We start from the raw sequence: 24,216 nt of genomic DNA on the forward strand, positions 1-24,216 counted from the left end.
ATTTACAGTGTGATGTGAGGTCCGGAGGCTGTTCCAGCCCCAAGACTGGCCTCCCGCCCCTCAGTGGCTGCTACACCATTTAGATCCTCCTTACCATCGAGGCCTAAACATGGAAAAATCTCAGCCTCTTCCTCTTGAATTCAGTCTAGGCAAGATCAACGTGTTTCAAAAATATCATTCGGAAGAAAATGAACCGGAATGCAGAACAGATCTCCACAGAGGAAATTCAAAGCCGAGAACACTGGTAGAGTTGAGAAGCTGTGTCCTAAAGTGACAAGAGCCTGGGCACCGTTGGCCTGGCTGTCTTGCATCACATAGCCTGTTTCCTTTGGTCACCTCAGGCCTGTCTGCCCAGGAGTGAAATGAACTGCATATGCCCCTGACCTTGGTAAATGAGGGGGCACCGCTGCTGGGCCTGGAAGATTTCTGTCCTTCCCAGCCCAATCTCCCTGTCTCTCTGGGTGTGGGCTTATCAGAGTGCTGTGTTTTTTGAAAGTATAAATACGATCATATCTTTTTCTTGCCTAAAAGCCCTTACTAGTTCCCGTTGCCCTGGGGATAAGGACCTAAGTCCTCAGCATTAAGGATTATGAGGCCCTGAGGAATGAAGCAGCCATATCCTCCAGAGCTGCCCCATCCACGTTCCCTCAGACTCACTGGACACCCTTGGGTCCTTGAACCTATGTATTGTCTTTTGAGTCTGGGCCTTTGCGTGAGCCTGGAACGGCCTTCTCTCTCCTGTTCCCTTGGCTAACTTTCCCTATGTTCAAGGTCCCATGCTAACTGTGCTGGTTCCAGAGCCTTCCCTTACTCTCTAGACAAGGGCAGGGCCCTGCTTGAGGGTCTAGGGGATGCCTGTACTTCTCTTTTACTCACAGTCACAGTACTTACTTCTTACGTGTCATCTGCCTGCCCTGTCACAATGTAAGCTCCATGAGGACAGGCAGGTTGGAGGGCTGGTGTGCCGTAAGATTTTTAGGTTGGGTAAATCCGCTCTCCAAAGATTTCTCCCCGGGCTTCAGGCTGTCCTGAACTGACTTCATAATGCAGGAGTCTGCAAACATATCTCTGAAGAACTAGACAGTGAAGGTTGAGGCATTGGCGGGAAGGTGGGAATGGTCTCTGTCACAGCAACTTAACTCTGCCATTGTAGCCCCAAAGAAGCCAAGGGCAAAATGAAAACAGATGGGCATGACTGTGTCCCAAGAAAACGCGATGTACAAAAACAGGCAGTGGGCTGAATGTCCTGATTATTCTCATATCCTTCAACCTGGAAGGATTCTAGCTACTGGGAGAACTGTTTTTACCCCAACCTGTTCCTTCCTTCCTTCCTTCCTTCCTTCTTCCCTCCCTCCCTTCCTTTCTTTCCCAATTGTTCTGCAGTATCAACAGACAGTTGCTAGCGTTGACCCAGCTTTTGGTGAAGGTCAGCCCACTCATCCGTTGCTCCAGGCTGGTGTCTTGAGGTCACACTAGCAGCCTTGGTGTGATGGCCCATGATGGGCTCTGACGTGTTGTCCTCAGGATCTTTTTTTTTTTTTTCTTTTTCTTTTTGCGTTACGCAGACCTCTCACTGTTGTGACCTCTCCCGTTGCGGAGCACAGGCTCCGGACGCGCAGTCTCAGCGGCCATGGCTCACGGGCCCAGCTGCTCCGCGGCATGTGGGATCTTCCCGGACCGGGGCACGAACCCGCGTCCCCTGCGTCGGCAGGCGGACTCTCAACCACTGCACCACCAGGGAAGCCCTCCTCAGGATCTTTGATTTGCTCCTGGCACGGCCTATAGAACGTGTATCTCCTCCAGCTTTGACAGCCTCAACCCCCTGTGCCGCTGCTCCCTTAGCCCCTTCTCTGAGGTCTCTCACTGTCCCAGGTTCTCTCGGGCGACCATCCAGGTGCTGCTCTCTGTCTCCTCTCTCTCCTCCCCAGCAGTTGTCTTCCAGAATGCTGTTGCTAATGTTCTAAGGTAGAAAAATCCTTGCTATTACTACCAATAAAGGTCAGGAGACTGTTCTCTAATGTAGCTTTCTGTGTTGATAAGATTACACATTTTATCAAAGAAAAAGAAACTTTGACCCTGGAGAGTTTAACAGAAGTGCAGGTAGTACTCAGGGTATAGACCACGTACCATTTGGCAGAGGGGGAAACTAGTGTTGGCAATTCAGAATTCTTGGGGGATTCCATGATTAGGTGGCCAAAATCTGCTGGTCAGTGCTTAGAAAGCTTGATTTCCTACTTTTAACTTCTAGATTCTCTTAAGTTTATTGAAAGACAATTTTTCTGGGAGACCTTGAAAATTCTCAATCTGTTCCCAAAGAGAGTTTTTAGAGATTAAAATAATTTACTATATAAAAAGACAGAGTGAAAAGGAAATAGCTTGGTAAGTTATTTTCAAATCTGAGTTCTTTTGTGTGGGTTAAAGTACAATTTTGTTATTGTAAATTGTTAAGAAGCCCTAATTAAAGCTTCTTGCAATGCATAATACCCAAGTACCTTTCACATGCTTCAGGAAGCTCAAGAACAAATTGTTAGCTTAAATGCTATAGATAATAGCTGAGAGAGTAGAATTAGATGACATGACATCTGCTTGCACTCTTAAATCATAAATGTACCAAGTGAGGAAGAGACATGCTCTCACCACCCTGTACAACAAATGTGCTTGTCACTGAAATCTAGATTCCCACTGTTCCAGGGTTTCAGAGACTAACAGAGATGTTCTCCAGCATCTGGTCTAAGAATTTCCCAGGATCTCATCTAATAAAAAGGGAATTAACCAGTGGGGAAAACATGGTCTAATGATACATCAGGGTACACTTATAATGGTATGAGGCCATTCATCTAACATCTAATTTTGGAAACATCGTTTTTTTCTGGAAAATACCACAAGCAAAGTCTTCGTTTATTCTTTCTAGTAATTTTAATATCTCACTGCACTTCTCCAAATGTAGTGTTATAAAATTGCTACTATCTTTGTGGGTGCACACAAGTAATTACCATTTTTAACACAATGGCCTTTAAAAGTCATCACGGAATTGACCAGAGATAAGGCAACTAGCTTCCATTTCTTTTTTTTCTCTTTTTGTTATTTATTTATCTATTTATCTATCTATCTACTTATTTATTTATTTTTGACTGCGTTGGGTCTTCGTTGGTGCACGCTGGCTTTCTCTAGTTGCGGCCAGAGGGGGCTACTCTTCATTGCAGTGCCTGGGCTTCTCACTGCGGTGGCTTCTCTTGTTGTGGAGCATGGGCTCTAGGTGCACGGGCTTCAGTAGTTGTGGCATGTGGGCTTCGGTAGTTGTGGCTTGTGGGCTCTAAAGTGCAGGCTCAGTAGTTGTGGCGCACAGGCTTAGTTGCTCCGTGACATGTGGGATCTTCCCGGACCAGGGCTAGAACCCGTGTCCCCTGCATTGGCAGGCTGATTCTTAACCACTACAGCACCAGGGAAGTCCCCTAGCTTCCGTTTCTGACTGAGCAACCGATGCATGTCCTGTAGCACTGGAGAGAGTGTGTCTTTTAAAACATAGCTCCTTGGAATGGACTACTGAAGTCCAGAGTGATACATTGAATGTTGAGAAAGAAAACAAACAAAAGAACAGTCCCAAATATTTGGTTGCTGGCCTGGCACTCACAGCTAAGCTGTGTTATTCTCCTATAAGAAATAAACAATCTCATAGAATACTAACTGAATTAGTCAGCATTCTGCAAAGGAACAGAAAGAATAGGATTATATATAGATACATAGAAAGAGATTTATTATGAGTCATGTGATTATACAGGCTGAGAAGTCCTACGATCTGCCATCTGCAAGCTGGAGACCCAGGGAAGCCAGTGGTGTAGTTCCAGTTGGAATCTGAAGGCCCAAGAACCAGAAGTGCAGATGTCTGAGGGCAGGAAAAGATGATGTCCCAGCTAAAGCAAAAGGGCAAATTCACCCTTCAAAAAAATTAATTAGTTAATTTTTTAATTGATACATAGTTGACATATAACATTGTGTCAGTTTAAGGTATACAACATGTTGATTTGATACATTTATTTATTGCAATATGATCACCACTGTAGCTTTAGCTAGTACCTTTATCACATCACATAATTATTATTTCTTTTTTGTGGTGAGGACATTTAAGATCTAGTCTCTTAGCAGTTTTGAAGTACACAATACAGTATTGTTGACTGTCATCACTGTGCTGTGTATTAGATCTCCAGAACTTACTAATCTTCTAGTTGCAAGTTCGTACCCTTTAACAACATCTCCCCAACTCCCCCCAACTCCCCGGGCCCTGGTAACCACCATCCTACTCTCTGTTTCTACAAGTTCAGCTTTTTTAGATTCCACATAAAAGTGAGATCATTAATATTTGTCTTTCTTTGTCTGGCTTATCTCACTAAGCATAATGTCCTCAAGTTCTATCCATGTTGTTGCAAATGGTAGGATTTCCTTCTTTCTCATGGTTGAGTAGTATTCCATTGACTTAAAACGTGGAGAAATCAGGGCCTGGAGAAAGGTTAAAAAACATATCCAACAACATAGAGTGAAGCCGTAGGCAGTACTGGGATCTGTGGAACTCCAAAGTTCACAGGCAAGACATTATGCCAGTGGCCTCTAAACATTGCCAAATATTTGCACACCAGTGGAAAGAAACCTTTTTAAATGAAGAGCTAAGCCAGGAAAAAAAATAATTGGAGACTGGAGTTTTAAAAAATGTCTCATTTTGGGCTTCCCTGGTGGCACAGTGGTTGAGAGTCCGTCTGCCGATGCAGGGGACACGGGTTCGTGCCCTGGTCTGGGAAGATCCCACATGCCGCGGAGCGGCTAGGCCCGTGAACCATGGCCACTGAGCCTGCGCGTCTGGAGCCTGTGCTCCGCAACAGGAGAGGCCACAACAGTGAGAGGCCCGCGTACCACACACACACACAAAAGAGTCTCATTTTAAAATTAGGAAATGCAATATTACAACTATGGTTCATGTTGTTTTATTATTTTCTCATTTTTCAAAGAGTTTCTTTCTTTGCTTTTTGAAAAAAAAATTTGGTCAAAATTTCAAAAATGTTATAACCAGCAAACATTGCAGCCTGAATGTAATATTGCTATGTTAAAGAAATTTTGTTGTTGGATAAAAGAGTTCTGAATTTGTTTTTTTTAGTATTTTTTTCACTGACCTCCTAAGCTACATAGTTAATGTTTCACACTCTGCATTATTTTTTTTTTTTGGCTGTGCTGGGTCTTCATTGCTGCGCATGGGCTCTCTTTAGTTGCGGCGAGTGGGGGCTACTCTTTGTTGTGGTGTGCAGACTTCTCATTGTGGTGGCTTCTCTTGTTGTGGAGCACTGACTCTAGGCCCATGGGCTTCAGTAGTTGCAGTGCATGAGCTCAGTAGTTGTGGCACACGGGCTTAGGTGCCCCATGGCATGTGGCATCTTCCCGGACCAGGGATTGAACCTGTGTCCCCTGCATTGGCAGGTGAATTCTTAACCACTGGACCACCAGGGAGGTCCCTCTCACTCTGCTTCTTAATAATGAGTTTATTTTTTAAAATTTATTTTGTATAAATCATGTTGATAGATACCATCATCTTGATAGTACATTTGCTAGACGTAACGAGAAGGGTACTTTATCTCTGTGGTCTTCCTCCCCAAAACACACAACTCCTGTCTAATCATGAGAAAAACAGCAGATAAATCCCAATTTCAGGAACATTCTGTAAAATAACTGTTCAGTACTTCTCAAAACTGCCAAGATCATCAGAAAGAAGAAATTTATAAGAAATTGTCATGGCTAAGAGAAGCTTAAGGGGATTTGACAACTTAGTGTAATGTCTTTATATCTTCACAACACTTTGCACTATTGGATATTTAATCTTTGCCAGTATTTCAATGAATGGTTTTAGTATTTGTCACTGATCAGTACCCAAATTCATTCATTGGGTTGCAATGTAATGACTTTTCTAATTTTATGGGCTTTTAAACATCTGGAATGGATATTAATTTTTACTGAATACTTTTTCTCCATCTATCAGGATGATCCAATTTTTTTACATTAGACAATCATTGCATTTCTGGGATCAACGTTGCTCACTATGTTTTTTTCATAAACTGCTAGATTATATTGAACATATTTAGCATTCTAAACTCTACTTTCAAAAATAATTATAATTCTATTTTTTTTCTTATAACATTTTTATTTGTTTTGAAGTCAAGGTTATCCTTGTGTTATAAAATGAATTAGGTAGCAGTTCTCCTGGTCCATGCTGGACTTTCCATATTCTGGATCTAGGGGCTGCATTTACAAAGGAACACTGAAACCTACCCACCAGTATTTGGTTGTTGTTGGTCAACTCTACTGACCCAAGAATGTCACCAGTTGGCTGTGCCCTTCTAGTGGTTTTTATTTTTACTCATTAAAAAAAAAATCAATCAAGCAAGCAAGCACAGATAAGCAGAAAGAACAAATAAATAAAAAGCAACTATCCATCCAGCAACCAGAGAAAGTCATAATCAATGGTTTGGGTTCATCTTTCCTAATAATTAGACTCTTTCACGGGGTTATTAACCAATTAAAAAAATCTACTTTTGTCTGAGATTGTTAATGAAGATAATTTCTTGAACCAAATTATTCTTTCACTTGGCTACTTTGGTTAAGGAGGAGAAAATAAATAATAATCACAATGATTCTTTTATTTTATTTTCTAGAGTTGTTGGCTGTGGACTGCAATTACCATGTCTGACTCAGTAATTCTTCGCAGCGTGAAGAAATCTGGAGAGGACAATCATGGTTTTGAGTCAGATAGATCATGTAAGTGGCTTTTTTCTCTTACTGTCTCTTGTACAAAGAGAGGTGAGAACAAAAGTGGAACAAGCTAGTGAAGGTTTAAGGAGAAGAGAAAAATCAATGGCAATAAGTAGAACTGTTACTGGATGGTCTTCTAACATACTCTAGGTGTTTCTCCCTAGAATCCATCTAGTGGAATGGCTGAGAGTGCTAGGTAAGAACGCACAAATCCTGGGTGAGTGAAAGCATCTCACCTATAAATATCTCTTCCCTGGGTAGAGTAGGGTTGTTCTAGCACTGGCTATTATTATTACCTTTATTCGTATATTGTTATAATTGATTATAGTAGTAAATGTTTAGTGAGCGTTGCTCCCTGAGAGGAACAGTACAAAGACTCTGCTGGCCAGAGTGAGGTAATGTGTGTAGCACTAGTACATGGTGTGTAGTGAGGGCAGATGATTCTAAGCTATTATTATTATTTCTTTTAATCCTATTATTTTACATTTTATAGAAGAGGAAACAGAGAGTTGGATACATTTTTGAAAACTTGGCGAAGATCGTGTGACTAATAATTAATGGAGCCGTAATCCTAATCTGGTTCTGATTCCCAAACCTAAGAGGTTAATCTCTATCTACACTGTAATGCGTCTTTACTTTTTTTTTTTTTTTTTTGCGGTACGCGGGCTTCTCACTGTTGTAGCCTCTCCCATTGCGGAGCACAGGCTCCAGACGTGCAGGCTCAGCGGCCATGGCTCACGGGCCCAGCCACTCCGCTGCTTGTGGGATCCTCCTGGACCGGGACACGAATCCGTGTCCCCTGCATCGGCAGGCGGACTCTCAACCACTGCGCCACCAGGGAAGCCCCGCATCTTTACTCTTGATGAAATGAAATGACATGAAATTTAAATGCCAGGGGAACCAGGATGTGCTGTCCTATGACAATGGTTGGCATTAGCACCTCGGGTTCCTTTCCTTGTGGTTTCCCTACACTCAGGACCCTGAGCGCCCACTTTCACCTCCTCCCCTCTGTCTGCTCTGACCTATGCTGGGGAAAATAGTATGTGGCTCAATCCTATGGCTTCTACTGGCATGGGGGTGTCAATGATATCTTATTGTTTAGTTGATTTGTGGTCCGCATTTTAAGTAGACAAATTCTGATGTTTATAAAGAACCAAACAAGAAATAAATATTCATTTTATTTGGTAGTTCAAAAAATCAGACTTTCTTTAGCTAATTTAGAAATGTTGGTCTTTAGTTGACATCCAGAAGGTAAAAAGATTTCATTTTCTGGAGAAAAGTCAAGAAACGTAGTCAAGGCAGCAGTCCTGAATGTGAAAAAAATGTCTTCTATAATATGGAAAGAGAGAGAGAGAAAGAGAGAGAGAGAGAGAGAGAGATGAAAAAGCAAATAATTATTTTGCATCATTCCATGAATAAAAGTGATTATAGAAATGGTTTTCCAGAGCAAAATTGTTAATGACTATGTTTCATTTTGTCATTATTATTAACTGCTTTATGTATTGTTTTTATCCTGACAGATGACAATGATAAGAAATCAAAGTAAGTGACTACTCAACAATGCATCACATCTTCAAAATAATTTCCTAATATTCCCATAAAAGGCACAAAGCAGAAGCAATATTTTTACACACATTGTACTGCCTACAAAATGGTATATATAATCCATTCTTTTTCTCTTTAAAACATTACTATAATTTAATTTCAAAAACCTTTGGGAATATTCCTTCTGGATTAGGCCCAAATCTCCCTTGTATGTCCAGGAACACCACAGAATTTCTGACCTAAATGAGCAGAGGAAAAATCGGACAAGTATGATTTCATGGGCACAGAGAAGAAAGCCCAATTCTTCCCAAAAGCAAATAGTAGAAACCTAAAATGTAATTATTAGATGTTTCTCTTTAAGAGTTTAAATTCTCTTATAAAACAAATGCCACTTAATCATACTCGGTATGAGGGCAGGATTAAAGGAGTCTAATTTAGAAAACAAGGAGGTACCAGCTAAGTTTCTGAAATAGAGGTGGTGGAAAGGGAGAGGTTGAAGGTATTTAAGACATTTTAAGTAATTCATGGCAGAGAGAGGTGGTAGTTGTGGTAACATTAGCTTTGGACTTGGAGGGTAGGGTCAGCTGGGTGCAGAATAACCATTCTTTCTCACGGGGTGGGAAAGAGATGGAAGAGGGCATGGATGCTGATGAATGAGCTGCAATGAGGATGAGCAGGAAAGCTGAGTGAGTGCTTTGGTTTTTAGAGGATACGAACCTTTCTCCTGATAAGTGTGGTAACGTAGGATGAGAAGATGACAGTGAAAATTTGATAAAGCTGCTTAGGGGAATGGGAACAATCTGTAGAGGGATGAAGTACAGTGCTGTGGGTTGAGCTGAGGTTGGAGACCATACTCATTCATTCATTCATTTCACAAATATTAATTGACATACTGGGCTTAGGTGCTGAGGATATAGAAAAGAACAAAGTAGGCAAAAATCTCTGTCCTTGAGGAACTCACATGCCCTTGAAGAGCTCCCTCCCTTAATGAAGGATACATAATAAACACTATAAATAAATAAGATATATAGCATGGGAGCTAGTGATGATTTATCACTCCCTTTCTAAGAAGAAACAAGTAAACAAGGAAATGGAGATTTGAAATGATGTAGGGGAGAGTTGAAACTTTAAAGACTTTGGCCATGGAAGGTTCCATTGAGAAGGTGACTTTGGAGAGAAGGTATGAAGGAGGTGAGGGAGTTGGCCATGCAGATATCTGAAGAAAGAGCATTTTGGTGAGAGGAAGTAGCAAGTGCAAACACCCAGAGGTGGGAACAAATTTGGCATGGACAAAAGTCAGCAAAGAGGCCAGGTGCTCAGGTGGTGAAAATTGGAGTGAAGTAGGAGAAAACAAGGTCAGAGAGTCAACTGGCCAGACCACGGAGGGCTGTGGATGTGTCAGCAAGGAACTGTGATTCTACTCTGAGCTAGAAGGGAAGCTTAGGGCAGCCAAGTGCTAAGCACAGCATGTGCAGCACCTTTCAGATGGTGGAGAGGTTGTCTCTAGCAGGCCCAGCAGCCTGGCTTCAGGAGAAGGGGGAACAGCTGGCTGAATGCAGAGATGGGGTTTCCAAGGATGGATTTGGGGAAAAGGATTGAGGATGATGGTGAAAGTGTTGTCCAAATGGCCAGCGGTGGCACTTAGGTTGCCTGAGTAAGGAAGCAAAATCTTGATGGGGTTTAGTGATTGTAAGTAAATGGAGAGTTTAAAGGACTGCGGGTCTCAACTGAGATGACAAATAGGTATAGAAGGAGGAAGGACATGAGAAAACAAGATGCATGCTCAGTCCCAAAGAGCCAATAGAGTAGACTAGTTCCTGGTGAAAACAAGACCTGGGGTATATTCGTGAATGGATGACTCAGGCGAAGTGGAGATCCCTGGAGTTGAAAAGTTCAAGGATGGGTGGAGTACGATTTTATGAGCAATAAAATGAATAAGAAATAATAAATAAATATGAGTTTATGGGAAGTATGGGAGTTTTTTTGAATTTTTTGTCATATTTAATGTAGTTGTAAAATTTTTAAGTGCGAGAAGGAAGCTATAAATCAGATAATCCAACCACCTCAACTTATAGGGAAATGTAGGTAGAAAGAGGCCGAGGTTCAAAGCTGAGGTCCAATAGTTATTTGCTACTGTAACAGGGAGTACAGAGTACTTTTAATTTTCTCTTAGCACCTCTCAGAAAGACCTCAGTGAATCTCTACTGAACAAGAGATACAGCTATACTGAAATCTCTAGAAGAGGTAAATCTGAAAGTAATAGCCAGTTTAAAATTTTTTTTTATTTTATATTGGAGTATAGTTGATTAACAATGCTGTGCTAGTTTCACAACAAAGTGATTCAGCTATACTTATAAATGTATCTATTCCTTTTCAAATTCTTTTCCCATTTAGGCCATTACAGAATATTGAGCAGAATTCCCTGTGCTATACAGTAGGTCATTGTTGGTAGTTTTTGTTTTAGTTTTCTAAAAATAAACTTATTTATTCATTTTTGGCTGCATTGGGTCTTCGTTGCAGTGCACGGGCTTCTCATTATGGTGGCTTCTCTTGTTGTGGAGCATAGGGTCTCAGCTCGCGGGCTTCAGTAGCTGTGGCTTGAAGGCTCTAGAGTGCAGGCTCAGTAGTTTTGGCACGTGGGCTCAGTAGTTGTGGCTCACAGGCTCTAGAGCGCAGGCTCAGTAGTTGTGGTGCATGGGCTTAGTTGCTCCGCGGCATGTGGGATCTTCCCGGACCAGAGCTCGAACCCATGTCTCCCACATTGGCAGGCGGATTCTTAACCACTGGGCCACCAGGGAAGCCCCCTGGTTAATTTTTAAGATACCAGTTTTGGAAAGAATTTCACAGTTAGTGGGGGCTTTCTTTCTTACTAAAGAATGACTCATAAAATCACCATCTAGGAAGAATTTCTCATTGTTTTGGAAAAGGTGGTCTTTAAACCCCTGTGTTTTCCTCCACAGGTTAGAAGATAAGAAGAAGAAAGGTGGCAGCAGTCAAGTTGGCTTCTTTCAATTGGTAATAAAGCTGTGCTGATTTATGGCACAGGTTTTGCCACTGTGAGTTGTTCAAGTGGCGGAGGAAATGTTATAGTCACATTGGCAGGTTTTTTAGCTACAATGATCACATTTTCAGTCATAAACTGTCTACGTGATAACATGTTGAATAGCAATTAGAAATTTATTGCTGATTAAACACACAAATTCTATCTGGTAGATCATAAAAGTGTTGTAGAAGATAATCTCTAAGCCCCTAATTATCATTTTAGTAAGGAAAATTATCATAGTAATCATGTCATGTATACTTATTCTTATGACATCTTTAGAAATTCCATAGTGTAGGTATTTTTCTCAAATTTGCAGAGTGGAGGCATTTCTGGGCACAAATAGGCACTCTTCATTGTCAGTATCAGTTCTGGGAGCTAATTTATACAATTGCTGAATAACCCACACAGAATATCTACATGGCAATAGCATCTGTGCCAGTGATTGTTTCCCCCTTAAGCTGGGAATGAATATCTAAGAACTAAAGTCAGCTCCTGAGATAAAGAGAATGAATTAAGAGACTAGGAAAGAGATAACATGAACTAACAATGTAAGAGTCTAATGATTTAGATAATCGACGTACCGTTTATTTCAATATTAGTGAGAACTCTACCTTTCAATTAAGATGATTCCCTTAAGACTTCGTGTTGAATACTATTTATCAGAATCTAGTAACTAAAATTAAATAGTCCTCCTACCTCTCCTGCTTTTCACCCATAGATGATCTCTGAATCCTTTGTTTTTCAAGTTTCGATTTTCTTCAAAGACTGACATTTGGCTGATGTCTGTGGGAAGTTTATGTGCATTTCTCCATGGAGTAGCCTATCCAGGCGTGCTACTGATTTTTGGCACAATGACAGATGTTTCTATTGAGTATGACATGGAATTACAAGAACTCAAGATCCCTGGAAAAGCATGTGTGAATAACACGATAGTATGGACCAACAGCTCCCTCTACCAGAACGTGACAAACGGAACGCGCTGTGGGTAGGCTGCTATTTTTTACTTTTCACTGTTTTGGCTTGTATCTTAGATTGTAATTCAAAATGTGTGAAGAGAACCTGATGGACTGAGCTGGAGTGGTGTCTAACACAGAGCAAAAAGAAACATAAATTTACCCTTATTTCTATAAATTACTCTGCCCTGAAGTTCTTCCTGTCCTACCGGATTTTTAAAGCTTAATAACAACAACAGCAAAACCCAGAACTGGAAATTGCTCATTAAATACATCACCCAGATTTCACCACTTTGTAGACCACAGGCTTGAGGATGACACTACCAATACTTGATGCAGTTGGAGGATGACCCATGAATTTTACTTGAGTCCTTGTCATGTCTCATATCCAAGACTTCCTTTTTCCTCTTTCCTGTTTCCTCCTCCCTCCCTCCCTCCCTCCCTCCCTCTTTTCTTCCTTCCTTCCTTCCCTCCTTCCTTCCTTCCTTCCTTTCTTTCTTTCTTTCTTTCTTTCTTTCTTTCTTTCTTTCTTTCTTTCTTTCTTTCTTTCTCTTTCTCTCTTTTTCTCTTTCTTTCTTTCTTTCTTTCTTTCTTTCCTTCTCTTTCTCTCTTTCTTTCTTTCTTCCTCTCCTCCCTTCTGTTCCTCAGCTGCTGTGGCCACGCCAGATGACTCACTTGATCCCCAGCCTTCTCTCTACAATGGGAATTTCATCATTCCTGTGCTCTAGGACTTGGAATAGGGGCCGTTGGTCTCAGTTAGCAGTTGAGTTTCTGTGGAAGAGTGATGTGGTGCTATGAATAGAAGACAGCCATGCAGAATTAACCAGAGCTCACCATGCTTCTGTTCTGTCTGTGATAAGCCCGACAGGCTGCCTTGTAATCAGTGAGTCTGTAGTGTACACAGAGTTGATTCACTGTCATAACATGGAATTTGCACCCTGCCTCATGCTGCCTCAGGGCCAGAACAAGCTCATTTGCACGTATGAACCCACTCAGGTTCAAGAACCAAGGGCAGGGTACATCCTAGCTAGAAAGACACTTGGAATGGCGCCCCCAAGTGAATTTATATTTTTCTCCTTCATTTAAAAATTTTTCTACAGACTTGATTCCAGATTATGACAAATCCTTCTAAATCACTGATGTTCTTCCATAATATTATTTGTTGTTAGCGTCTTTCGTTCATTTACTAATTTAACCAAAATTTTTGGAACACCAATTATATGTACCAGGAAAATGTGTAAGCATCATGGATACAGTGGTACCTTATGAATCATGGTCCTTGTATTTGTGGAGCTTGGGTCTAGTTGGTGAGACCATAATGAAATCAACGACCACGCAAATAAGTACGTAGTTATAAACTGGTTAGCACTTGACAGGAAAGTACAGGATAACATACAATGTGCAGAATTAGACTTAACAAATAATAAGCGTACTCATAAGAAATAAATTTCCAATGTCTAAATATGTATATTTCTCTTCTAAATTTGGAAGTAACACTCCGAACAATTTGCGTAAAAGAGAGACTGTCTTCAATGACAGTATTATTATTATTATTATTTTGGCTGTACCACGTGGCTTGCAGGATCTTAGTTCCCCAACCAGGGATCGAACCCGAGCCCTCAGCAGTGAAAGCGCAGAGTTCTAACCACTGGACAGCCAGGGAATTCCCAATGACAGTCTTTTAAGTCTTTCATTTATGTTGGGGAACAGAATTGAACGATTTTTACAGAGTGATATGACTACAAAATGTAAGCTAATCCATTTTCCCCCTTTGAAAAAAATCCATTCAGACTTATGTATGATGTAAATTGACCCCAATCATTAATAACTCATGAAGATAAATTCTTCAAGGGAAAATTCCTGAAAGTATATCCTGTTATGTCTTAAAAATTGGAAATAGGGCTTCCCTGGTGGCGCAGTGGTTGAGAGTCCGCCTGCCGATGCAGGGGACACGGGTTCGTGCCCCGGTCTGGGAAGATCCCACATGCCGCGGAGCGGCTGGGCCCGTGAGCCATGGCCGCTGAGCCTGCGCGTCCGGAGCCTGTCCTCCGCAACGGGAGAGGCCACAACAGTGAGAGGCCCGCGTAACGCAAAAAAAAAAAAAAAAAAAAAAAAAAAAAATTGGAAATAAATGTTAGAGGGACTAAAAATTTGAGACATATTTTGTCTCAAATGCTCATAAATATTTATTAGATGAACTAAAGAATGAATCTGCCTTTAACGTCTGCATCACTGGCATCCATTAGAAAGGAATTCACCATGGCTACCCATTACTTTATTCATTTTTACTGGGTCCTATACTTGAGAGTGAGCAAATAATTCAGAGCAAATAGGGGTTTTCAGAAATTCCTTGGCTTTGGCTGAATTCACATGATACCAAACATGTAAATAGATATTTGATTGTGTAGATCACACCTTTCTCAGGCCTTTCCTTTACCAGGAACTCCATCGACGAGTTAAATATTTTAATCGTGAGCTATTATGGTCATTGACATGAATACTGTTTGTGCACTTCTGAATAAATGTTTAGATTTCGTGTGGTAAGATCACTGTGAAAATGGACTTGGGTGGGACAGAAGAGAGGGAGGGGACATTTTCTTACCTGTAAGTAGTAAACATACCTCCAAAATTACCCAACTCTTTCACAACTTTCTTTCCTGGAAAATGTATATCATTAAAAGTACAATGTCTCCACCTATTATAATTGGTGTGTTGGTCTTGAACTATACAAGGCAACTCAATGATTTTATCAACATAAGCATGCATGTATAATGTAGGAGCTGGATTTTCTCTTTCATTGTATTGGTTTCCACATATCAATTGTAATCCATTGGATGGAATTTTAGGCTGGAGCCTCCTTTCAAATGGCTCTTGGTGAATAAGGCTAAAAAGGATTACAGAACGTTAGGCCTCCTGATTAGCTTCTCAGAATTTATTTGCTCAGAATAGTCAAATAATAAGGTAACAGAATGAAAGAAGAAGAAAGAAGGAAATACTTTCTTTCTTTCTTTCTGGCTGTGTTGGGTCTTTGTTGCTGTGCGCGGGCTTTCTCTGGTTGCAGCGAGCCAGGGGCCACTCTTCGTTGCGGTGTGTGGGTTTCTCATTGCAGTGGCTTCTCTTGTTGTGGAGCATGGGCCCTAGGCACATCGGCTTCAGTAGTTGTGGCACGTGGGCTCAGTAGTTGTGGCACACGAGCTCTAGAGCACAGGCTTAGTAGTTGTGGTTGCACGGGCTTAGTTGCTCCATGGCATGTGAGATCTTCCCACGCCAGGGCTCGAACCTGTGTCCCCTGCATTGGCAGGCAGATTCTTAACCACTGCGCCACCAGGGAAGCCCCATACTTTTCTTTTTTTTAATCCAGTTAAAGTGTAGACGCTCAAATGGAGGCTACAATGTCTTGTAACTTAATTGTGGAAGTGACATACTATCATTTCTGCCATTTTCTGTTGGTCACACAGACCAGCCCTGGTATAATTTTGGTGAGGATTACACAAGAGTGTGAATACCAGGAGACAAAAACAATCAAGGGCTCCTTGGAGGCTCACTACCACAGCCATTGGGAAGTTTGTGTCCTTACCTGCCCCACATATGGATGCATCGATGCAAAAATCCAAGTCTGTACTTTCTCTTGGATTTCAGTCTATTTTCTTAGCAATGTACATTTAGCTTATGCACTCAAGTACTATTTTGAAGTTAGACACTGTAAGACAATGTACATTGAAAAACAGCTTTATTGAGATACAATTCACATACCGTAAAATTCATCCACTTAAAGTATAAAACTCAATAGTTTTTAGTATATCCATAGAGCTGTGCATTCATCACCACAATCAATTTTAGAACATTTTTATTAGCACACAACCCCCCTACCCCATATCCCTTAAATTTCACTCCCCAATTCCCCATCCCCCCTCAGCCCTAGACAACCACTAATCTACTTTCTGTCTCTGTAGATTTGCCTATTTTGGACATTTCATGAAAATGGAATCATATAACATGTGGTCCTTTGTGACTAGCTTCTTTAACTTAACCTAATGTTTCCAAGGTTCATCCACATTGTAGCATGAATCATACTTCATTTCTTTTTATTGATGAATAATATTTCATTGTATGGATATAATACATTTATAGTGTGGATATAATGAGTGGATTTATCCATTCATCAGTTGATGGACATTTGAGTTGCTTCCTCTTTTTGGTTATTACAAATGATGCTGCTATGGACATTTATGTACAAGGTTTCCTGTGGACATATGTTTTCAATTCTCTTGAGTATATACCTAGGAGTGGAATTTCTGGGTCATATGATAAATAAATGTTTAACCATTTGCAGAACTTCCAGACTGTTTTCAAAGTGGCTGTACCATTTTACATTCCCACTAACATGTGTGAGGCTTCCAATTTCTTCACATTCTTACCAACACCTAATAGTATCTATATTTTTAAAAATTAATTAATTAATTTATTTTTGATTGCATTGGGTCTTCGTTACTGCGTGCCAGCTTTCTCTAGTTGTGTTGAGCGGGGGGCTACTCTTCGTTGCGGTGCCCAGGTTTCTCATTGCGGTGGCTTCTCTTGTTGCGGAGCATGGGCTCTAGGCGCAGTGGGCTTCAGTAGTTGTGGCATGCAGGCTCTAGAGTGCAGGCTCAGTAGTTGTGGCACATGGGCTTAGTTGCTCCGCGGCATGTGAGATCTTCCCAGACCAGGGCTCAAACCCGTGTACCCTGCACTGGCAGGCAGATTCTTAACCACTGTTCCACCAGGGAAGCCCCAGTATCTATATTTTGACTGTAGCTCCAGTAGGCTGAATAATGGCCCCCCAAAATATGTAGGATATCCCTGGAATCTGCAAATGTTACCTTGTATGGAAAAAAGAGTCTATGCAGGTGTGATTAACTTAAAGATCTTGGGTTGGGGGAGATTATACTGGATTACCCAGGTGGGCCCTAAATGCAATCACTAGTATTTTTTAAAGGGACAGTTACTAAAAAGAGGCGGAGGGAGATTTGACTATAGAGAAAAAAAGAGGCAAGGTGACTATCAAGGAAGAGTTTGAAGTGATGTCCCAAGCTCAGGAATGCCAGTAGCTACCAGAAGCTGGAAGAGGGAAGAAACAAATTCTTCCCTAGAGCCTTTGGAGAAAGTACAACCCCGTCAGCACCTGAATTTCAACCCAGTGAAGCTGATTTCAGACCTCTGGCCTCCAGAAATGTGAGAAAGATGGAAGTATGTGTATATATCAAAGGGCAACAAGAGGAATCTTTGAATGATGAGAATATTCTGCTCTTCATTGTGTCGGTGTCAACATCCTGGTTGTGATATTGTCCTATAGTTTTGCAAGATGTTACCTGTGGGAAGCCGTTGTTCTGCCTGTCGCAGATAACGGGAAGCCGTTGTTCTGCCATGTCGCAGATAACGGTTATCAGGGAGTAGCCCAAAGGCTATGTGCCACACATGCGCCACGACGAGCCAATATGCTAATGAAGGATCAGAATTGCAACCAATAAATTGTGAACAGCACATATCTTGTTGAGTTAACCAGCCAACCACAGGTTGCCACAGGGTATAGTGCATTATAAAAAGCCAGTGTGAACAAGGCTCGGGGTCTTCCTTCCATCTGTCTGAAACCAAGCTGTACTCCAATAAAGTGTGATACGAGAAGAATCTAGCGTGTGGTGACTCGTCATTCTGCTGGTCAGAAGCGGCTCGCCGCAGTTACCATTGGGGGAAAACTAGATAAAGGGCATATATAATGTCTCTGTAATATTTCTCACAATTGCATTAGCCATTCTGGCAATATGCTATCCTAGTGTGTGGGTATTCTATAAAGCAACTTTACTCAGTGATAAACCATTTGTCCATAGGTCAATGTCCCATGCATTAATGAACATGGACCTTTCAACATTTTGGAAGTAGGATATGGACACATTTCTGCCAGTTTGGGTTGACACTGATATGCACTCTAAGGTTTCAATGCTACTGGGTCTACAGGGCATCAGAACCATTGAAAGGAGTGCTCCTGGTGAGGCAATGCACCTTGTCATAAAGACCTCATATCGTTGTTAAATATCTTTTACCTTTTCCCTCTAATTGTCATTTCTCTCCCCTCTTCTCTCTTCAACAAATGCGTCAGGGGAATCTTAATTTATCCAACTAGGCATGTATCAATTTTGTTTTGTTTTTCTTTTTGTTGAAAAGAAAGACAGTCTGTGGTCCAAATCACCTGTAAACTTTACAGAATCCTTACTAGGATTTTATAATCACAAGAGATTTCCACCATGCAGATGATGAAGTCTGATGTGCAGTCAAAGGAACCAAGTTGACGTCCCCTTTTCCTTCCTATCAGTTTTTCTGATAGGTTTGCTCTGTTGTCCCAGAAATATTCCCAAGTAGTCTTTAAAACTCTAATGACTCTAATGACTTCTTCCCAGAATCAAATAGAAGTGAGTTAACCATTCATCTCTGGGGTGCCTCAGGAGTGAAAACAATCACAAACTACACATGTCCTATCCACACCCCCCGACAGTGATGTAATGCTCCTGAACTTTGCTCCAGTAAATCCCACAGCTGGGTCTGTGCTCAGAGCTCTTAGTCGAGTACATTCATTCATGACTGGAAGCTGCGTTTTTCACGACAGGCACTCTCACCTCTGCTTACAGTGTCTGTAGAATAAACGCACCACAGGGAATCTAAGGAAAACTTTTTGACAAATGCTCATAGTTTTCTGTTTTTGGACACCCAAATTTTATTTCACAAACAGAAACCAAGAGTATGCACTCATTTATTTATTTTAAAAAAATTTATTGGACTATAGTTGCTTTACAATATTGTGTCAGTTTCTACTGTACAGGAAAGTGAATCAGCTATACATATATGTATATCCCCTCTTTTTAGGATTTCCTTCCCATTTAGGTCACCGCAAAGCACTGAGTGGAGTTCCCCGTGCTATACAGTAGGTTCTCATCAGTTATCTATTTTATACATAGTATCAATAGCATATATATTATGCACCCATTTATACATTAGAAGTCTACTCATAAATACTGCATTGTACACTCTATACAAAGATACTTAGCTTTTGTAATGGCCTCTGATCGTGGATACTTGTATACAAGTTTATGACTTTCTAGATCTTTTTCATTCTGTGGGTTCCCTTAAATCATCATGAAAGACTGGGAATGTGGTGAACACAGACATATTAACTGGTTTGGAGATTGTCAGAGGGGTTGACCAAGGCAGTTGTTTCCCTTACTCGTTAGTATTTTGCAAGTGAAAGAAAAGTCAAGAAACATTCACTGAGTACCTACTTAATGTGTAAGGTATTGTGCCAGGCTTCGGGAGTGAGAGCAAGCAGCTTACCTAGTCTTCGCTGTCAAGTAGCTTGCAATTTACTAGCAAGAGAAACATGAATATACTCGATATAAATATATTCAATAAAAATATTGAATAATAGTGCAAGATGGCAATAAAATCTTCCATGGAATAATAGTTCATTCTGAATTAAATAAATTATACTTAAATACTTGGTCTGAGTTCAGTAGAGGGAGAAACAATTCAAGCTTGGGTCACAAAAGGAAGGCCTGATAGAAAGCAGAAAGCTGGTAGGCTGAGAGCATCTAGGCTAAAGATGCTACTTTCTGATTCTCTAAAGAAATGGACATCATCTAGCTTATCCCTGAGGATCGGCTATATCAACAACCAATATGTTAATTTTTTAATGATAAAATTTCTTATTTCCCGAAAGCGATTTCAGAATCATTTTTTCTCCCCTCCCTGCCCCTGCCAATTCCAAACCCTGTGTCACAGTGTGATACTTGTAATGGGAAAATTCTGTGTAGTTTTCTTGCTTTCCCACAAGTTCTTTGACTTCAGCCTTAGAAATTGTCCTGGGGAGCGAGGATTCCTGGGCTGTGGTCAGCACAAAGACTGGGTTAATAAAATGTTTTTCTCTCTCTATGGGAAGATGGCACACACATTTCTCCTAGTGTTACTCTGAGAGAGGAAGGAGTTGAAAAGCTGGCTTAAGATTGCTGGACAGGTAACAGTAAGCCTCCTGATTTACAGCACACATCTCTCTACCTGTGCCTTTCCAGACACTTGTCTGGCTTTTTAGAACATTTCTCTAGCTGTGATTGCACTACCACTAATGATGAGCATGAGTGAAAGGGGCCTCAGTGGATAGAGCTCTGGGCTGCCATCTAGGGTCCCCTGTCTTCCAACAGATGCCCATGAATTATTTCACAACCCTCGCATCTCTACCTGTAAAAATGAAGGAGGTAGGATCTTTGCTATGATGGATACCATGAGGTCTGTTTGGGGATTTGGATTGATTGCAATTCTACACAGGTAAAACGCCTTACCCATATTTAATAGAAACATACAATATGTATATTTTAAATTCCTCTGTACTCACAAATGCAATCTTTGTTAGCTAGATCCTACCTGTGAGTCTTACCATTTTTTTCCCCTCTTTTGAAGGTTTCTGGACATTGAAAGTGAAATGGTCAAGTTTGCCAGTTACTATGCTGGCATCGCTGTCGCGGTACTTGTCACAGGATATATTCAAGTTAGTGACGCCTCCATTTTATTTATAGATCAGCAGCTGGGTTCAAAGACGTGACAATGAAATGCAAAGTGTGTTCTTTAAAGCTATTCAGAAGCCCCAAGGATTACAGCTTTATTTCAGACAGACAATAGACGGTGGGGAAGGATTCTTCCTCTCAGTTGGGGAGGAACGCTTGTCCAGAGAAATGGAGAATAGACTTTTAGCTCCAGTGTCTTGTTCTCCCCTGCCCTCCCTGCTTCATCCTCTCGTCTAAACTCAGAAATAGACAGCTGTGGGTGTGTTTGTACAGGGAGAGCAAGTACGAACCTTCTTCGTACCTGGAAAAAGCTGGGAGTGGGGAGTTGGAGGAAAGCAAGCTTGACTTTCTTTTTCTCTGTTTTTGCTAAAGTCACACCAAACTGCAGTCCAACCCAAGTTCTGTAAACTGAATCCATATTCTAGATTTCAGTTATGGGAGGGCTTGGAGTTAACTCTTATTAAGGAAGAAAAGTATTTCATCTTTTTCCTACTAACATAGGAAAAATAATAAATCCCCCCTACTCTCCATTCACTTAAGAATTCCAGGAAGTTAGTGTTAGTTGTAAAGAGAAATGAGTCAATTTTCACCATTCTGGCACTGGAGTTTTAATGACAGTCTTATTTTGCTTGCATGGGGGAAACTGTCAGCAAGATTCCCTGCTTATGTCATAATGTTTGTCTTCCTTTCTCTGAAAGTCATTGTCCAACAGCTGGAAAACAATGTATGAATGCTTATTGGAAGGCTTCTCAGGGGAAAAATTCAACAGAAGTGGCATGCAAAAGTAGTGATTTAAGAGCAATAATTTATTTTTGGTGTGATAAGCCTTCTTTTACACATGAGGGAAGTGAAGATATGGTTAACCCTGCAAGTGGCTGAGCTGGATTCAAACCCAAGCCTCTGGCTTCCCTGTTTACAGTGGATCGGCTCAGCCCCACTTTCAGCAGATGTCAGAGCTCACACCTTAATTCCCAACAGGAGGCATGTTGTGAATTACTTTTGTCCTTTTCTCAACTGTCATAGTGAAAATATTTTCTTCTGAAAAGAGAAGGAATTAATGACTATTTTTATCACAATGCTAAACATTTCTTGCTCCATTTACAGATATGCTTTTGGGTAATTGCTGCAGCTCGCCAGATACAGAAAATGAGAAAACTGTACTTTAGGAGAATAATGAGAATGGAAATAGGATGGTTCGACTGCAATTCAGTGGGAGAGCTGAATACAAGATTTTCTGAGTAAGTGGCTGGTAGGACATTTTAATGAATGTGTGATTTTTCGCTAATGAAACACTTGTTTCCAAATTAAATAACAATTGGAAACACATTTTCAGTTCTTTTGATGCATTTTGTCTCTTAAGTTGCGCTTTTATAGGGAGCATGGCTTTTTTCATAGGTTTCATGGCTTCAACAAAATGACTTTTTTTTTTTTAACATCTTTATTGGAGTATAATCGCTTTACAATGGTGTGTTAGTTTCTGCTTTATAACAAAGTGAATCAGCTATACATATACATATATCCCATATCTCCTCCCTCTTGCGTCTCCCTCCCACCCTCCCTATCCCACCCTCTAGGTGGTCACAAAGCACCGAGCTGATCTCCCTGTGCTATGCGGCTGCTTCCCACTAGCTATCTACCTTACGTTTGGTAGTGTATATATGTCCATGCAACTCTCTCACTTTGTCCCAGCTTATACTTCCCCCTCCCTGTATTCTCAAGTCCATTCTCTAGTGGGTCTGAGTCTTTATTTCATTCCTGAGCCTAGGTTCTTCATGACGATTTTTTTTTGTTGTTTTTTAGATTCCATATATATGTGTTAGCATACGGTATTTGTTTTTCTCTTTCTGACATACTTCACTCTGTATGACAGACTCTAGGTCCATCCACCTCAGTATGAAAAACTCAATTTCGTTTCTTTTTATGGCTGAGTAGTATTCCATTGTACATATGTGCCACATCTTCTTTATCCATTCATCTGTCGATGGACACTTAGGTTGCTTCCATGTCCTGGCTATTGTAAATAGAGCTGCAATGAAAATTTTGGTACATGACACTTTTTGAATTATGGTTTTCTCAGGGTATATGCCCAGTAGTAGGATGGCTGGGTCGTATGATAGTTCTATATTAAGTTGTAAAGGACCCTCCATACTGTTCTCCATAGTGGCTCTATCAATTTACATTCCCACCAACAGTGCAAGAGGGTTCCCTTTTCTCCACACCCTCTCTAGCATTTATTGTTTGTAGATATTTTCATGATGGCCATTCTGGCTGGTGTGAGATGATATCTCATTGTAGTTTTGATTTGAATTTCTCTAATGATTAATGATGTTGAGCATCCTTTCATGTGTTTGTTGGCCATCTGTATATCTTCTTTGGAGAAATGTCTATTTAGATCTTCTGACCATTTTTGTATTGGGTTGTTTGTTTTTTTTGATATTGAGCTGCATGAGCTGCTTGTAAATTTTGGAGATGCATCCTTTGTCAGTTGCTTCATTTGCAAATATTTTCTGCCATTCTGAGGGTTGTCTTTTCATCTGGTTTATGGTTTTCTTTGCTCTGCAAAAGCTTATAAGTTTCATTAGATCCCATTTGCTTATTTTTGTTTTTATCTCCATTACTCTAGGAGGTGGGTCAAAAAGGATCTTGCTGTGATTTATGTCATAGAGTGTTCTGCCTATGTTTTCCTCTAAGAGTTTGATAGTGTCTGGCCTTACATTTAGGTCTTTAATCCATTTTGAGTTTATTTTTGTGTATGGTGTTAGGGAATGTTCTAATTTCATTCTTTTACATGTAGCTGTCTAGTTTTCCCAGCACCACTTTTTGAAGAGGCTGTCTTTTCTCCACTGTATATTCTTGCCTCCTTTATCAAAGATAAGGTGACCATATGTGCGTGGGTTTATCTCTGGGCTTTCTATCCTGTTCCATTGATCTATATTTCTGTTTTTGTGCCAGTACCATACTGTCTTGATTACTGTAGCTTTGTAGTATAGTCTGAAGTCAGGGAACCTGATTCCTCCAACTCTGTTTTTCTTTCTCAAGATTGCTTTGGCTATTCGGGGTCTTTTGTGTTCCCATACAAATTGTGAAATTTTTTATTCTAGTTCTGTGAAAAATACCAATGGTAGCTTGATAGCGATTGCATTGAATCTGTAGATTGCTTTGGGTAGTAGAGTCATTTTCACAATACTGATTCTTCCAATCCAAGAACATGGTATATCTCTCCATCTATTTGTATCGTCTTTAATTTCTTTCATCAGTGTCTTATCATTTTCTGCATACAGGTCTTTTGTCTCCTTAGGTAGGTTTA

General features: G+C 40.7%; 1 protein-coding gene across 3 annotated transcripts in view; it reads left to right on the forward strand.

The window, feature by feature from the left end:
• The first annotated feature begins 6,716 nt into the window (after positions 1-6,716).
• Positions 6,717-24,216, forward strand: part of ABCB11 (ATP binding cassette subfamily B member 11) — an 84,818-nt gene continuing 67,318 nt past the window's right edge. For all 3 annotated transcript variants that reach the window (XM_032637577.1, XM_032637578.1, XM_032637579.1), the window contains exons 1-6: positions 6,717-6,792; positions 8,307-8,328; positions 11,292-11,346; positions 12,121-12,359; positions 20,806-20,893; positions 22,014-22,147. In XM_032637577.1, the coding sequence (XP_032493468.1) occupies positions 6,717-6,792; positions 8,307-8,328; positions 11,292-11,346; positions 12,121-12,359; positions 20,806-20,893; positions 22,014-22,147 (614 nt within the window). The remainder of the gene's footprint in view (positions 6,793-8,306; positions 8,329-11,291; positions 11,347-12,120; positions 12,360-20,805; positions 20,894-22,013; positions 22,148-24,216) is intronic.

This window comes from Phocoena sinus, chromosome 7, assembly GCF_008692025.1.
Source record: "Phocoena sinus isolate mPhoSin1 chromosome 7, mPhoSin1.pri, whole genome shotgun sequence".
Lineage (NCBI taxonomy): Eukaryota > Metazoa > Chordata > Mammalia > Artiodactyla > Phocoenidae > Phocoena > Phocoena sinus.